The sequence below is a fragment of the Nicotiana tomentosiformis genome, chromosome 6, assembly GCF_000390325.3.
Source record: "Nicotiana tomentosiformis chromosome 6, ASM39032v3, whole genome shotgun sequence".
NCBI classification, from domain to species: domain Eukaryota; kingdom Viridiplantae; phylum Streptophyta; class Magnoliopsida; order Solanales; family Solanaceae; genus Nicotiana; species Nicotiana tomentosiformis.
Window position 1 is genome coordinate 39864535 of NC_090817.1, and position 18049 is coordinate 39882583.

At 37.7% G+C, this 18049-nt stretch overlaps 1 protein-coding gene across 1 annotated transcript; it reads left to right on the plus strand.

The window, feature by feature from the left end:
- The first annotated feature begins 1427 nt into the window (after nt 1-1427).
- LOC138893839 (uncharacterized) lies at nt 1428-17895 on the plus strand. The gene is made up of 3 exons (XM_070178503.1): nt 1428-1585; nt 16727-16790; nt 17131-17895. The coding sequence occupies exons 1-3, from the start codon at nt 1428-1430 to the stop codon at nt 17893-17895; spliced, it is 987 nt and encodes a 328-aa protein (XP_070034604.1).
- The last annotated feature ends 154 nt before the right edge of the window (nt 17896-18049 follow it).

The window sequence follows — 18049 nt, forward strand, 5'->3', positions numbered from 1 at the left end:
TACAATATCAATCTAGCTACAAACTACGATAATACTATTTAACTCCAATCCCTGTGGATACGATATTATACTATACTATCTTTGACTATCCCAAAGAGATAAGGAAGCTGACCTTAGCCTCGATACAAAAGGAGCGTCACGTAGCTTGTGATATATGTGGAAGAGGACACCCTACTCATGAGTGTCAAGCCTCAACTGAGGAAGTAAATGCTGTGGGAAATTATAATGTGACGGGTCAGAGGCACTCCGGTTTTTCATGGAGTTCACCTGGAGGCATTGTGATTGCTTGGCAACAAAATAACTCTAGACCACAGGGAAAAGGAGCTCCAGCATACCAAAATTAGCAGAGGCAGCAGTTTTAGCCTCAACATCCCATTTAGCCTAGTCTAGAGGATCTAATGAAGGCTTTCATTATCAAGACTGATGAGAGGCTTGAAACTCATAGTGCAGCTATACGGGAACATGGAGTGGCTATCAAAGAAATAGGTACTGGTTTTAAAAACTTGGAAAGACAGGTTGGGCAGCTAGCCACTCTATTGTCTCAGAGGATACCAGGAACTATACCAGGTGATACTGAGAGAAATCCCAAAGAAGCAGTAAATGTGGTGACCTTGAGAAGCGGCCAAGTGTTGACAGATATCACTCCAATCCAAAAAGAGGTGTTACTTGGAAAGGAAAATGGTGAGAAGCTGAAGAATGATAGTGCTAAGAAGAAGAAAGGCAAGAAGGGAGCTGACAAAAAGAAGAAGGAGGAAACTTCGAGAAGGGATGAATCTAATGAAAGCGAGCATATGCCTGCTCTACCTTTCCCTCAAAAGCTATATAGAGAAAAGTTGGACAAGCAATTTGAGAGATTTCTGGATGTGTTGAAATAGGTTATTGTAAACTTTCTATTCATACAAGTGCTCTAACAAATGCCAGCTTATGCCAAATCCATGAAGGAGATCCCGACAAAGAAGAGGAAGATAGAAGAGACCTCAGTGGTCAAGCTCACAGAGCATTGCAATGTGTTATTACAAAATAAACTCCCACAAAAGTGTGGAGATCCAGGTATTTTCACTATACCTTGCTCTTTAGGCTCTATTAATTTTGATTAATCTTTATGTGATTTGGGTGCCTCAATTAACTTAATGCCACTATCTATTTACAGGAAACTAGAAAAGGAGATTGGAGAGATAAGGTCAGTGCCAATATCTTTGTAGTTGGCAGAACAAATGACTCTGATACACGAGGGGATAGTAGAAGATGTCTTAGTTTGGGTGGATAAGTTCGTATTTCCTGTAGAATTTATAGTAGTGAATATGGAGGAGAACAAGGAGGTCCCCCTCATCTTAGGAAGGCCATTTTTAGCAACGGGTAGAGAAATATTAGATATACATGAGAGAAAGCTCATGCTTAGAGTGGGTGAGGAGACTATAACTTTCGATATGAATGTAGAAGCGGGGATGAAAAAGGAGAAGCCAGCTGCAAGTGCTGAGTGGAAAGTGAAGAGCTCGTCGAAAGAGAAGGCTACATTGAGTGAGAAAGATAAGTGTGGGGTGAACCCCAAGAAGTCTGAGAAGAAGCTGTCGGCATGGATGTGCGCGTTAGTTCGAAAGCCATAAATGGACCCCGACTTCGACTCAGACCCCGACTAGATGCTCAGGGAAGTTTTCTTTACCTTATGCTTTTTAATTGTGTGTCATGGGTACATGCCGCAACTTAAAGTGTGGGGTGGGGGTAATTGTATATTGTATGTAAATGTGTTAGTTTTGTTAGTTGTAGTAGTTGGAAAATTAAAACACCATAAAAATTGAAAAATATTCGATTCTTCCCGAAGATGGATATCATCGACAGGTTTCTTGAGGGATTAAAGTCGGAAGGAAAAAGACAAAAAGATTTTGTTTCGAAGGTAGTGTAACAATTCTCCTAGGTTTTTCTTTGTGCCGCGATTATTTTTCAAGGGTTTTGTTTGAACCAGGTGTAGTTATTTTTTTTTTGTAGAGGAGTAGTGAACCTTGTGCTATGATTTGAATTGGAAGGCAATATGTCCTAACTTTATTATGCCTTGATAATAGTAAGTGCTTTAGTTGTGATGCTTAGGCTCAATTTTTGACTCTTGTATCAGTACCTTAAATTGTATGATCTTAACTTTGCTTAACTGCTTTGACTAGAATGTCTTGATGAATCCGATCCTGAGTGAGTTATGTTCCATGTGTGTGTGAAGTTTTGTGTATTTTGTGCATTGCATTTGATGTCTAGAACTTGCCCCGTATGTTTGTAAAGTGAAATAGTAGCTTTGTTCAGCCGGGGAAGTGATTTAGGCATTTCTATGTTGAGCCAGTTATATGCTATTACCCACCTAATTGTTATGTATCTTAGTTAACCCTGTTGAGACTGTAATCATGTTTCTTTGGCAACCACAGTACAAGCCTTACCCATTTGATTGAATTGACCATCCATCTGAACCATTTACCTCTAGTGAGCACTTGAATTTGTTATGAACTTTGTAAAAGTTGAAGTGTGGGGTGGTTGGTTGGGCTTTTGAGTGGAACTACTGAAATAAGAAGGAAGGTGCATTGTTTTGAAAAAGTAAGCGGCACTTGAATTGAATAAGAAAAACAAATAAATAATGTATAATTGTGAAAAATGTTCTTTGATAATGGTAACTCTTGATGTTATTATGCTTAAAGAAGTTAGGAGTTAATGTATATCGTTGTGAAGGTGGAGTTATGATTTGACATAAGTGTGGGGTTCTGAACAATGAAATGTATGTATTAAAGTGTTTACGGAAGTGTAGTCACTCTTATATCTAAATATATCCTACCTGTCCCGCAGCTTACATTACAACAAATTAAAGTCCTACTTGATCCTTGACTGAATGAGCTCAATTAGTAGAGTAGTACACTACAGGCAAGCCTATGGTGCATCTTTTGTGGCATATGAATGTTATTTCTGAGAGTGAGTGAATTTTTTCTATCTTGAGTTCCTAATTGTTCTTAAATTCTATTATGTGTGGAACTACTCTCTATTGTTGTGTGAAGTCACTTGATTCATGAAGGAAAGGTAATATCGTTGAACTCTATGTTAGAGTAAGTGAGCGGGGTATAAATAATATGTGGTGCTTTTGAGTCAAATCTTTAGGAGAGGATATTATGTTAGAGTGTTTAATCTATTTTAAATATTCTTGGTATGATGAGTCACGAGAGTTATTTTAAAAGGTCATGTCTATGTGAAGTGTAGTATGATTGCTCGAGGACGGGCAATGGTTTAAGTGTGGGGTGTTGATTGTAGGCTATATTCTCGTGTTTTAGCCGCTTATTGCACTCTAATTTACTACACTTTTATTGTGTTTGAACTTTAATCACTAGTGTTTTGTACTTATTGCGTGTTTATGCCTTGTAGTAGTGATTCCAAGGGATGTAGATGTTATGGAATGAATTCGAGTGATTTGGAGCTTTAAAGTTTGAGTAAAAGCCAAAATGGTCAAGCTGGGATCCTGTTCGGGGGTTGAGGACCAAGTTTGGACGTCAAAACGAATGCAAAATCCATACTCTAAGAAAAATGCACTGGTGCGGCGCGTGGCGTGCCGCGGCTGTGCAAAGTTCCTACTGACGGTCAGAAACAACTCTATGGATTTCCCCACTAATGCCCCGCATGGTGCTTCTCCCTATGCGGCGCGCCTGTGCAAAGTTTACATAGTAATTGTCCTATTTCGCATAGGAAAAGGTGATTTCATTTGGGCCCGACCCTACTTGGTATAAATACATGAAAAAATATTATTTCCAGAACTTTTCACACATATTAGACCTAACGAGGCTAAGGATGAGTTGGAGAGGCAAAATCACAAGGAGTTCATCATTCAATCCTCACTCAAGACCCGAGTTTGGATCGTTTTATGTTTTTCTTTACTTTAAACATATTTGTGATGAATTGCTCCATATCTATGAAGTAGTTCTCTTTAGGGTTTGATGGATTTGGTATATAGATATTTGTTTGGGGATTATAACTCTTGTTTTATGTATTGAATCGTTTTGGATGGTTTAACTGTTGTATCTATATTCACATGTTCATGTAATCGAGAAAGGCATAACTTGTGATATAGTCGCATTATATTGTTGGTTGAGTTCATTAATTCTTCTTAGTAATCGAAAGATGCTTTTTAAATTATTAATTAAACTTAGTTAGGAGAATAATCGAAAAAGATTTTCCTAAAGACCAATCCACTACGCATTCTTGTATATCTTCACGTGCTTAAATTGGTTCATCTCGCGAGGTTAAGACTTAATCGAGAGAGGAGTTTTTGCTGAACGTTTGAATTAATAATTGAGTGAATTCGAGAGGCTTGCTTGAACATTAGAAGTGAATTATCTAGAGTTAGATCCCAAACAATTATCTTGCAGCTATCATATCAACCCCTATTTTCTCCCACTGATAACTTCCTCGCTTACCTTTGTTAAAATACTCATTAGTCAATAGCTTTAGATTCTTAGTTAATTTTAGTTAGAAATCTCAATTGTTGATCATCTTGAATAGCAATCTAGCTACAAACTATGATAATACTACTTAACTCCAATCCATGTAGATACGATATTATACTATACTATCTTTGACTAGCGAGCATAATTAAAGTGGTGTGTTGCGCTCGTCACCTGACCTTGTCACTACTCTACCATGGTTAAGCTTGATACTTACTAGGTACCATTTTGGTGTACTCATACGACGCTTCTGCACATCATTTTATGTAGATCTAGGTACTTCATACCAGCCTAGGCATCCATTAGTTGATCTTGGATCGGAGACTTCAAGGTATACCTGACGGCATTCGCAGGCCTCGGAGTCACTCTCTATCTAATTTTATAGATACTATTATATAGGGATGTTTCAGTATACTCATGTAGCGCTTGTGACTAGGTCTCACCAAATTTTGGGTGTTATATTTAGTTGTTTTGTGGAGTCTTTTTTATGATAGCTGTTGGTTTAATTGGGAGTTTTATTTTTATTTTTGTTAATTCTTCATGTATGCTAGGCATATCTAGTCTAAGAGACTAGGTGCCATCACGACATCCTACGGAGGGTGGTTGGGGTGGTTACAAATTTTCCTAGAGTAAAAATAGGATTTTTTGGTAGAAACTTAGGATTTGATATTTCAAAGATTTAGACATCGATTTGAGGTCAGATCTCGGAACAAATCACATATTTCGACTCGGGGATTAATGGGTAATCAGGATTTGTTTTTGATTTAGGATTTTGACTAAGTGGGACCGGGTTGACTTTTGTTGGCTTTTCAAAATATGCTAAAGATCGAACCTTTATTATGCTAGAGTAGTTCCTTAAGCTTGTTTTGCTTATTTAAGCATTATTTGGCTAGATTAGAGTTGTATGGAGGCTTGTGCTAAAGCCAAAGCGGTGTTGGATTATTCATTTGGTTTCGAAAAAGAGGTAAGTATCGAGTAGAACTAGTTTATTTCATACCTTTACTTATTTCATGCATTTTCTCATTACATGCTGATACTTCCTACATGCCTTTCCTTGATACATGCTCTTGCTTGTTATAAGCCCTTACTTGACATATGTCTTTACTTTATACATGCTTTTACTTGTTACATGTTTTTACTTAATATATGCCTTTACTAGTACATGTCTTTACTTGTTTCATACTATACTTATTTCATGTCTTAACTACCTAAGCTATGTTGGATTTTGTTACCATTTTATCGTTTGCATGTTAATGACCTAGTTTGGGTTCTTATTCAGTTATATGAGTGAGATTTTCTTTTGGATATGGGATTTCCATTACTCCATGTTCGTGTTCATTTTTTCCTTGGAAAATCATGCTTATCTATTATCTTCAGTAGTTTATTATGAACCTCTCCATGTTGGTTGTGTTGTTGTTTATACGTGAATTGGTATGTTGGAATAGGTTGGCCCTGCAACATTACTATGAAAAGGATCAGGTTGCTCAGCGCAACAATAGTATTGCCAAAGGATCAAGTAGCCACCGCAACAATAATTTTTGAGTTTGTGTTGGATCGAATTGTGCGTCACAACGTACGTGTTATGAATCTTGGTGTTGTTTTTGATATAGTCATCCTTAATAGGCTTTGGTTATGTTGATTATGGATATTGTTTCTTCCCTGTAGATTTGAGCAGCTGAAATAGGGTTTTGACTGTGTTATTTTAGAAACGTGGTTGTTACTTCGATTATTGGACCCTTTTTACTATTTTTTGCCTCTTATTCTATTAATATTATTGTTATCTCTATTGCTATTTTTGTTGATTATTTTAATTGTACATGTTCATATGGTAAGTATATTGTCATAGCCTTGTCACTACCTCGTCAAGCTTAGGCTCGATACTTGTTGAATACATTGGTTCGATTGTACTGATACTATACTTCTGCACTTCTTGTGCATATTCGAATATCGGTACCAGCAGAGTTTCAAGAGGTGTTTAGCCGATACCAGATAGACGACTCGAGGTAGAGCTTCACCCTCATCCGCATGCCCTAGAGAAATCTTTTGTTATCTTCCTTACTATTTATTGTACCATACAATATTGTATTTCTTTCAGACTTTGTATTTAATATTCCTAGTAGCTCATTTACTCTGAAACACCAAATCTTGGGGGACTGATTAGATGACATTGTTTTAGACGTATCATGTATTTATGAGTTTCACTCTTATTCTATATTAATACGTTGTTAACTGTTAGTCTCGTTTCCTTATTTATTGTTAAGTGTTGGCTTACCTAGAAAGCAATGTTAGGTGCCATCACGACCCCGTTGGTTTAGATTTTGGCTCGTGACAAGTTGGTATCAACGCACTAGGTTGCCTAGACCTATTTTAGCTACAGAGATGTCATGACCCAAAATCCCTCCAAATGTCGTGTTAGCGCCTAACACTCTTTCTAGGCAAGCCAACACTCACGTCAACATAAAAATTCAATTACAAGCCATTAACCGATTCATAATGTAATTAACAAAAGGGAATATGACACAACCCAAATATCAAATGTGCATGAATCTTAGACAGTGTCTAAACATGACCACAACCGTCTTATAAACTCTCCCAAAAACCTAAGTGTCACAACTAGTCACAAGCATCTAATAAGAGTACAAGATTTGAACTGAATACAAGGTCTGTTTGAAAAAGAAAAAAAATACAAGACAGATGTAAAGAGTAGGAAAGGGGGGCTTCATGTGTTGCTTATCGAATCCAGTAAGCAGCTCACCATGAAGTTTTCTAATAGCAATCCTGCTTTGTTGGGTGAATACAACCAAAACCATCCTTAGGACCTACACCAAATGTGCAAAAGTGTAGTATGAGTACAAATCATATTACTCAATAGGTATCTAGTCTAGCCTCGAAGAAGTAGTGGCAAGAGGTTAGTAGTCGCAACTACTAACAACTCAATAATCATAAGAGGCATAAACAATACATGGAATAAAGCAGGATATCATTAATCAAATGCACCAATAGACCATAGTAAAGCTAGAATATACACATGATTTTCAGGAAGGAGATAGCACACAATCTCATATATCTCAATCTTTTACAAACATGATTAGCCAAATGACAGTCATATAGATACAAGAGCCATTGCATGAGCCTAAGCTGCTAATGCATGATCATAATCCAATACAAGTTCCCATCTACACGATTCCATAAAGTCAACATTGACCGAGTGTCCACAATATAAATCTAAGTATCTGCAGTCATCGGGCCCAAACTAACATGGGTATTTACCTGACTGCGGAAGGAGGGTACCGAATCAAGCGTTATTGTGGCGTAAAAGTCGATCCACTAATAGCATTAATAGCGTTGCAGCGTGCCACCCAATCCACACATACTATCATTCTGGTGTGCAAATCGATCCACACATAATACCATTGCAGCATGTTACCCAATCCACACAACATCATATACAACCAATATCTGCTCATAATGTATATGGTGCTAGGATTCTCATCATTTCACAATATTCAACTCTCTCCAACTCATAAATATATATATATGAGGCAATATAATTGAATTCACCGGATCATAATAATACAATGTGGATAAAACCACGTATGGCTAAAAGATAGCTATGGCTAATCATGTAATTCAATTTATCTCAAAAATTGAATATGCAATTTCATCGTTCAATAGTCTTATTATAATGTTTAACATGTATGAAATAAGCCATTTAACCACCAAATCATGAATCAATAGACAAATATATGAATTCGAATTGACAAAGAAGCTCAATATGGAAAAACAATCACTTATACCCAATCCAACAAGTCATAACCCTAAACAAGCTTCTAAGCCACAATTACGAGTCATCATGTAGTCATAGAATCAATGAAACATGAATACTAAACTCAGATAGTCCAATCAAGTCATAATCATAAGACAAACCTTTATCGGATATGGCCATAACCTAGTTACGTATATACGCTCGTCACCTTGCATATTCGTGGCTCCTAAATCGAGCAACAAGTAGCAAATAGATCACCTATAGGGAAAATTCCCTCTTACAAGGATAGACAAGAGACATACATTCACCAGGTAGTCTTCAACCTTCCAAAATAACTTTCCCTCTCATATCAACTTCCAAATGAGTGAATCTAGTAAAATACAACTCAATAACGACAAACAAAGCCATATGAATCAATTCCAATCATATGAATCAATTCCAATCAATAAATCTTCAATATTTAATCAAATCACCAAAAGTCAACAAAAGTTAAACCTAGGCCAACATGGTCAAAACCCGAGTCATGGGGTAGATTCCAGCGAAGCTACCCATAGCCCTATGAGTCCAAATATGTGAATATCGAGTCCAAATTGACTCCAAAATCCCCAATTTATACTCTCTTAAATTGTAAAAATAAATACCCCAAATTTCTCTTTCAAATTCCATAACTAAGTGTAATAATCCATGGGAAAACAAGATATACAACCAAAATCAAGTAAAAATCACTTACCCTCAGTCTGTTGACCTCTCCACTGAAGCTTCACTGATGCGATCTCTTTCGATCTCAACTTTTGAACCTGCCTATCCAAAATGGCCACCTACTCTTATTCATAAGCCAAATTCTCATCCAACTGCACTGGACTAAAATCTAACACATGTCACTGATCTTTATGATACTTCCAAAGTATGGAAATATGGAACACCGGACGAACTCCCGACAAGCTAGGTGGCAAAGCAAGCATGTAAGCCACCTTACCCACTCTCTCTAAAACCTCAAATATATCAAGGACACCTTCTCACCATCCATGCAAGCCACATCACGAACCCTCTTATCAGCATAACTCTTCTTCCTAGACTGCATTGTATGAAGCCGCTCCTATCAACTTCACCTTCTCTAAAGCATCGCGAACCAAATTTGTACCCAACAACCTAGCATCACCAGGCTCAAACCATCCAGCCAGAGAACGACACTGCCTACCATATAATGCCTCATATGTAGCCATCTAAATACTATATTGGTAACTGTTGTTGTAGGATAATGGTAAAAACTAATGCCACTTGCCTCCAAAATGAATAACACAGGCTCTCAATATTTCCTCAAGGATTTGCATGGTTTGCTAGGACTTCTCATCTTCCTGAGGGTGAAATCCATTGCTTAGCTCAACCTACATCCCCAACTCACGGTTAACAGCCCTCCATAAGTGACGTGTAAACTAAGTGCCCCAATTCGATATAATAGAAATAGGCACACCATCCAAGCGGACAATCTCTCTGATTTAGATCTGAGCCAACTTCTCTCAAGTGTAGGAAGTCATGACCGGAATGAAATGCACTGACTTGGTCAATCTGTCCACAATTGAAGGAACCGAATCATAAAAATATAATATGGATAAAAGCACATATGGCTATGGCTAATTATGTAATTCAAGTCATCTAAGAAATTCAATAATCAATTTCATTGTCCAATAGTCTTATTATAATATTTAACATGAATGAAGTAAACTATTTAACCATTAAATCATGAATCAATAGACAAGTATATGACTACTACTCGATAAAAAAGCTTAATGTTGCAAACCAATCATCAACAAGCCATAACCATGAACATGCTTCTAACCACAATTACGAGTCATCAAGTAGTCATAGAATCGATGAAACACGAATAATAAACTCTAATAGTCCAACTAAAGCTTAATCATAAGCCAAACATTTACCATATATGGTCATAACCTAACTACGGATATACACTCGTCACGTCGCATATACGTGACTCCTATATTGAGCAACAAGTAGCATATAGATGAACTATGAGGAGAAATTCCTCTTACAAGGATAGACAACAGACTTACCTCCACCCGGTAGTCTTCAACCATCCAAAATAGCTTTCCCGCAGAAATCAACCTCCAAACGAGTCGAATCTAGTCAAATACAACTCAATAACATCAAACAAAGCCATAGGAATCAATTTCAAACAATAAAGCTTCAATCTTTAATCAAATCCCCAAAAGTAATCAAGAGTCATACCTACGACCACATGATCGAAACACAAGTTAAGGGGTAGATCTTGGCTATACATAAACCCACGAGTACAAATATGTAATTAGATTCCAAAACAGAGTTCAAATCAACTCCCAAATCCCCAATTTACACTGTCTTAAATTGTAGGCAAAAAATCCAAATTTATCTTTCAAATTCAATTATCTAAGTGTAATAATTCATGGAAAAACAAGATATAACCAAAATCAAGTAGAAATCACTTACCCTCAAAGTAGTGCTGAATTATCCTTCCAAAATCACCTTTACCCGAGCTTCGAAACTCAAAATAGTAAAAAAGGGCTAAAACTCGAATTAAAACCCTTATGTTGGGCAACTCTCATATGCGTCCCTCACAGGTGCTTCTGCGACAAAAACCTTGCATTTGCGAGCTTCACTAAAACAACCAACCCTTGCACATACAGCTCACATGTCGTATTTGCGACCCGCAGGTGTGACCAAGCTTCGCTCCTATAACATTGCATCTGCGGTACATCTTTTCGCAGATGCAATCACTGCTAATCAATCAGTCCTTTGAAAATGCGCATAAATTCCTTACAGGTGCAACGTCGCACCTATGCACCAAAATCTTGCAGGTGTGACACACCAATGCCAGCAATATAACCAACTCCAAAATGGTCCGGAATCATTTCGAAACACACCCTAGCCCACCGGGGCCCCGTCCAACTATATAAACAAGTCCAAATACGTAATAAAAACTTATCCAAATTCTCAAAACACCATAACTAATATCAAAACCAAGTATCGAAGATCAAAATCCATCTCCTGACTTCTAAACTTTCCAATTTCACCAAACTTGACCAAACCATGCCTAAACATTCCAGATTTCAACCAAACTTTACAAACAAGTTCCAATCAACTAAACAAAAATACCCAAGGTTTGGAAAACCAGTCGAATCCCGATAACATCAAAGTCAACTCCCAGTCAAACCTATAAACTCACAAAACGTTTAAATTTTCATCTTTAGGTAAATAGAGCCAAAACCTTCTCAAAACTTCAAATCCAAATCCGCGCATGATCATAAGTCTAATATCACCATACAAACCTACTGGTGGATAATAATGAAGAAATATATTGTGGAGTATGTGGCTCGGTATTTGAACTATCAGTAGGTTAAGTACGAGCATTAGAGACGGGGAGGGTTGCTTCAAAGGCTTGATATTACGGAGTGGAAATGGGAGTGTAGCACTATAGATTTTGTAGTTGGACTAACTCTTGAGTAGATTTGATGTAGTGTGGGCTATTTTGGACAGAATGACCAAGTCTGCATACTTCATTTCAGTCATGACTACCTACTATTTAGAAAAGCTTACTCAGATTTTTCTTCGTGAGATTGTTTACCTTCATGGTCTATAGGTGTCTATTATATCCAATCTGGAGACGTAGTTTATATTACATTTTTGGAGAGTTGTGTAGCGTGAGTTAGGCACACAGATCGAGCTAAGTATGTCATTTCATCCATAGACGAACGGGCAGTCCGAGCGCACTATTTAGCTTTCGAAGGACATGTTACATGCATGTATCATTGTTTTCGGGGGCTCATGGGATCAGTTTGTACCATTGTCGGAGTTTGCATATAATAATAACTATCAGTCGAGCATCCAGATAGCTCCTTTTGAAGCCTTATATGGTTTGAGAATGGGTAAGCTAGGTTGTTGGGCACTGATTTAGTTCATGATGCTTTGGATAAAGTGAATTTAATTCAGGAGAGGCTTCGTACATCACAGTCCAAGAAAAATAATTATGCGGATAGGAGAGCTCGTGATGTGGCACTCATGGTGTATGAGAGGGTCTTACTTATAGTTTCACCCATTAAGGTGTGATGAGGTTCGGGAAGAAGCGCAATTTGATCTCTCAATATATTGGGCCTTTTGATTCTTGAGAGAATTGATGAGGTTGCCTACAGACTTGCATTGCCACCAAGATTGTCGGGCGTTCACCTGGTGTTCCATGTTTCCATTCTCATGAAGTACTATTGTGATTTTTCACATGTTTTAGACTTCAGCTGGTTGCAATTGGACAAAGATTTGACTTATGTTGAGGAGTCGGTAGCTATTTTGGACAGGCTGGTCCGGAAGTTGAGGTCGAAGAACACTGAATAGGTGAAGGTTCAATAAAGAGGTCAACCGGTCAAGGAGGTGACTTGGGAGACCGAGCTTGATATACGGAGCCGTTATCCTCATCTTTTTGGCACTTCAGGTATGTCTCTATACTCATTCGAGGATGAAACTTTATTTAAGAGGGGGAGAATGTAACTACTCGACCAGTCGTTTTGAGTATTTTAGCCTCGTTTCCCCTTTTGAGGTTACCCATATGTGTATATATGATTATTTGACTTGCTAGAGTGGTTGGTTTGGTTTCTGGAGAGTTTTGGATTGCTTTGGGAAACTTAGTCCCTTGATTTGAGGCTTAAGTTGTAAGAGTTGACCGAAATTTGACTTTTATTTAGATAACTCCAGAATAGTATTTTAATAGTTCCAATAGGTTCTTATGCTGATTTTTGACTTAGGCGTATATCCGAATTTGGATTTGGAGGTCCCAAGGTTAAATTGGTTTTATTTGGCAAAAGTTGGAAGGTTGAAGTTTTGGAAGCTTGATAGGTTTGACCGAGAGTTGACTTTATTGAATCGAGTTCGGATTTTTGTTTTGGGAGTTGGGATAGATCCACTTTATCATTTGGGACTTGCATAAAAAATTTGATGTCATTCCGAGGTGTTTAGGGTTGTTCAGTGTAAGTTTTGAAATTGAAAATTTGGATTAGTTACTTAAGCTTGAATTGAGGTGCGATTCATGGTCTCGATTTTGTTTTGTGTGATTTGAGGCCTCGAGTAGGTTCGTGTTATGTTTTGGGATTGGTTGGTAGGATTGGACGGGGTCTCGGGGGCCTCAGATGTGTTTCAGATCATTTTTCCCTTGTTTTAGACTGCTGATGTTAGTGTCAAGTTTTGCTCATCGCGATCGCGACAAGGGAGTCATGTTCGTGGAAGATATTCTGGTGGTAGGTGAGTTTTGTTCTAAGTGTTCGCAACGGTGTGGTCGCATTCGCATAGCATGGGAAGCAGTAGCCTTTATGTTCGCGCCTTGGGCTCTACGTTCGCATAGAATGGGAGGTCGTACGGGCCAGACAGGCTTCTAGACTTCGCGATCGCGAGAGTAAGAGCGTATTCGCGTAGGAATAGTTGAGTTAGGCATCACTGGGCTATCGCATTCGCGAAGAAGGGGCAGCAGCTGGGTTGAGTTTGGTCTTCACGATCGCAAAGGTGGTTCCATGATGATGTGTACAATTTGGCAGACCACTTAAGTACTCTATTTCGAGGGATTTGGTCATTTCATCCCATTTTGAGATATAGAGCTCAGATTTTTGGGCGCTTTTGGAAGAAATTTTCAAGATTTGGATTGGATAAGTATTTTTTACTCAGATTTATTTATATTTCATAATTCTAACCTTGATTTTAGCGATTGATTGATGAATTTAATTGAAGAAATTGGGGATTTTAGTAAAAGCGTTTTTCAAGTATAAATTGATGATTTGAGGGTCGAATTGAGGTCACATTTGGATTAAACATATATATTTGGACTCATATTGGAATGGGTGTTCGAAATTTATGTGTTTTGTCGGGTTTCGAGTTGCGGGCCCGGATTTGATTTTTTGGGTTGCATTTATTCTTTAGGCTTGTTTCCTAGATGTTTTTACTGATATTATTAAGTTGTCTTGGCTGGAGTCGAGCCGCCCGGAGGTTGATTCAAGTGGGAAGGGATTTTTAAAATATTGACTTAGCGTGTTTGAGGTAAGTATCTTGCCTAATTTTGTGTTGGGAAATTTTCCTTTAGGATTTGGCCTAAGTTTCTTTATTTGTGCTATGCCAAACGACGTGTACATAAGGTGACGAGTGTGTACACGGGCGTATATATGGTAATTGACCGGTTTAGACCTTAGGCTATTAATATTAATATGCGTTGAATTGGAGTTGTTTGTTATGTGAAATATGTTTTATTGTTGTTCACCCCCCGCATCCTAATATAATTTGTTATGATTTCTTGTACACATTGTTGTTGAGTTGTGGGCTATATCTTGTTGTGACTTTGACATTATTATCGTGGTGATGTTGTGGCACATGTGTACATATTGTGCGAATTGATTGTTATTGTGTGGAGTATAAGGATGGCAAAATATGCATGCGGTGACATAAGGATGGTGTTTATTGATACACATATGGCGAGATAACGGGGCTTATGCGCGTGTTGTAAATAAGGGAAAAACTTCATTGTGATGCACACACGGCGAGATAAAGGGGCTTATGCGCGTGTAGTTATATAGGGGGAAACATTTCATTGTGAAGCTCCAGCATTATTATAAGTGTGGCTTGTTGATTATGTTATGTGGTATTTTGGGGTGATTCTTAATGTTATTCTTGTGTTAGAACGGGTTGATAATTTGAATATATCCTTATTTTCCTTAAATGAATTCACTTTGTGTTTTACGAGTTGTCGGTTAATTTGCCGTTTTATTACATGTCCTATTCTTTGTTGATATTTATTTTGTTATGCTTTTTGTTATGAGCTTTATATTGATATTCTGCACGGGTTATTTGATTAGTGAGTGTCTTGGCTTGAACATCGTCACTACTCCACCAAAGCTAGTCTTGATACTTACTGGGTACCGACTGTGGTGTACTCGTACTACGCTTGTGCACATTATTTGTGCAGATCCACTCGAGCAGCTGGAGACTTCAATGTATACTTGTTGTCCCGCTCGCAGGCCTCAGAGTCACCCTCTTTTGTTGCTTTGTTACTGTTTATGTATTCCAAACAGTGATGTACACTTTGAGACTTATTATGTACTTATTATAGAGCTTATTACCCAATATTACCGGGTTTTGGTATTCATGACTATTGCACTCCGCTTTTGGTTATATTATGGCACTCTTCAGCTTTTATTAGTATCTAAGTTGGTATTTTCTGTTGATCTCGTTATGTGATAGGCATACCTAGTCCTGGCAACTAGGTGCAATCACGATCTTTAAGGTGAAATTTTGGATCAGTACAAGTTTTTATTTAAATATTTTTAGGATTAGCCAGGAAACTTGTCTCCTGGGCAGTCCGCTAGTTCTTCAAAATCAGTTGAGCTATAATTTCCATGTGTGCTTAAGTTTTGCACATATTCGGAATAACTTTATTTTGACAGAAAGTGTTACAGTTTCAGAAAGACAGAAAGATCAGTTATTGATTTGTTCAGGAAGTTTTTTCCAGATTATACTCTGAGTTTTCATTAAGTATTGCCTTGGGTTGCATAGGGTTCCACATTTTAAAAAGAATAAAATATTTAATTTGGTCGGTCAAGTTAAGACCGAGTGCCCCTTATGACAGCTAGAAATTCGATCGTGACATTTGGGTTTCGCATTAGCACTCAGCCCGTTTGAACATAAGAAATTTTTTATTTTTTTCAAAATTTTTTCACTTTTTTCTGAAATCAATATTTGGCCATAAAATTTCAAATTTTCATTTGAAAATGAATTTTGGAATTTTCCAAAAATTTTAAAAACTCCAAAAACTTATTTTTCAAAATTTTCACTCACAAAACTTCAAAAATAACCCAAAATTATATTCATATCCAAACACAACTCTAGTTTCCAAATACCCTTTTCACTTGAAAATATTTTTCATTTTTTTTGGAATTTTACAATTCTTATGTCCAAACGCCCACTTAGATTTTAAAACAAAAAGTTACTTCAATAACGTCCTAATGTAATAGTATTGACCTATATATAATTTAATTTTAAATGATAGTTGTTTACCCTTAAAACGGTACAGTTAAATTTGTTCGTAGTTTCTAGACAAGTGAATTAATTTGATCCAAAAGATAATGAAATAATTGATGAAATATACAATACTTAGCCTTATAATGTAGATGGAACGACAGAGTTGATAAGTCCGAGAACAAGGTTTCCGGGCACAACAATGATGAGATCAAAAGCGAAAAAATAAAATTGTATTAAAATATTGTATACAGTGTAGTATAAGTTAGCCAGAAAATTCATCCTTTACAATGATAACTAAGATCTCTATTTATAGCTATGTCTATGGAAGGAAGTCCTAGGATCATGCCCTTCTTTAATGTCAATTATGAGGGCCATTGATGAAGATGTAACGTTAGACATAAATGCCAAATTCCTTGTAACGGGCCATCACCCTTAATGCTGTAAAATATTCTGTATTAAATGTTACTAGGCGCAAAGCATTTAATACTCCTTTTATGATCGTTATTTCATCTGGTGACAAGCGGAATAGCTATGTTTGGTGGTCATCTCCATCTTGTATTCCACGTGTCCTTCCTTTAAGCGGTCATGTGTCATATCATATTTTTTCTTATACAAATAGTCCCCCTGCTTTCCGGTAACACAATCTTGAGTTACCAGGAAGTTGGTAGAAAGCATCTTTTTGGCGGGAATTACTATAACTCCCTTTGAAATTTTCTGACAGTTGATTAGACGCACATTTCTCTGCATTTAATGCCCCAAACATGCGTCATCCCACGATTCAGCATAGCTTTTACCGATTATCGAGGTAATTATGGCCATGAAGTTAGGCGCCAAAATTTTACTTATACGCATAATCCTCCTCTTATTTTATAGGCCAACTTTCTTTCTTTTGAGGGCCTTCAAAGGCTGATTCCTGAGAAAGAAGAACTTACTTTTAAACGGAATCAGCTTTTGGTGCAACGGGACCAGACTATTCTCCGCCTCTCAGAACTAGAAACTAAGGTTACTGAGGCTGTTGGTTTGGAGGCCCGTTTGCAGCAGAGCGAGCAAGAAGTGGTAAACCTTAGCAAAGAAATTAGGCCGCTGAGGGTTAGATTTGATGAAGCCAAAGCTAAATGGGCAGAAGTCCAAAACGTCGTTCTTGCTGCAACTGATCGTGAGGCTGCCTCCGCTGAAAGAGTGATTAATTTGGAAGCAACCTTAAATTCCAAAAGTGAAGAGCTTGCTGTTATGGTGGAAAAACATGCCCAGCTAGAAGAGAAGTATAGGAAAACTATCGAGCATAATAGACTCTTTAGTTCAACTGTCTGTGAGCTCGATGTCAGTCTCAAATATGCTAGGTCTACCCAGGAAAACCTTTCCACCGAAGTTACTCAACTCAAAGAAGAACTCAAGCGCCGAGCGGCTTCCCTCATGGTTGAAAAACCGTATTCCATGTATAGCACGAGGAGAAAATCCTTAGAAGAGGCCAAGACTGGTATCACTGACATTGATGCCGAAATTGCTAAGGCCCAAGAGCTTGAGTTGGCTGCAAAAAATGGACTCCCGGCGCAGTCTGACGCTCCAGGTTCTTCTGATTCTGGTTCCGAGTTTTCTGAAATTGAAGAAGGATCGGAAGGCGATGATGCCGAAGACTAAGCTAAGGGAAATGTTGAGCCATCGGTGGAACCATCTACTACTCCCCGGGATACGGATACTTCTATTCCTCCTGATTCCGGAGGCGTTACAGTTTAGCTTTCTGTTTCTTTTTCTATTTTGTACCTTTATCATTTTGGCGCGTCCTTGTAAATAA

Bases quoted from the DNA above. Each gene is read 5' to 3' on its own strand.
- LOC138893839 (XM_070178503.1), top strand. From the start codon at position 1,428: ATGAATGTAGAAGCGGGGATGAAAAAGGAGAAGCCAGCTGCAAGTGCT. The intron at 1,586-16,726 runs GTTAGTTCGAAA...AAATGTTACTAG, and splicing joins CTGTCGGCATGGATGTGCGC to GCGCAAAGCATTTAATACTC. The intron at 16,791-17,130 runs GTTTGGTGGTCA...CTTATTTTATAG, and splicing joins GTGACAAGCGGAATAGCTAT to GCCAACTTTCTTTCTTTTGA.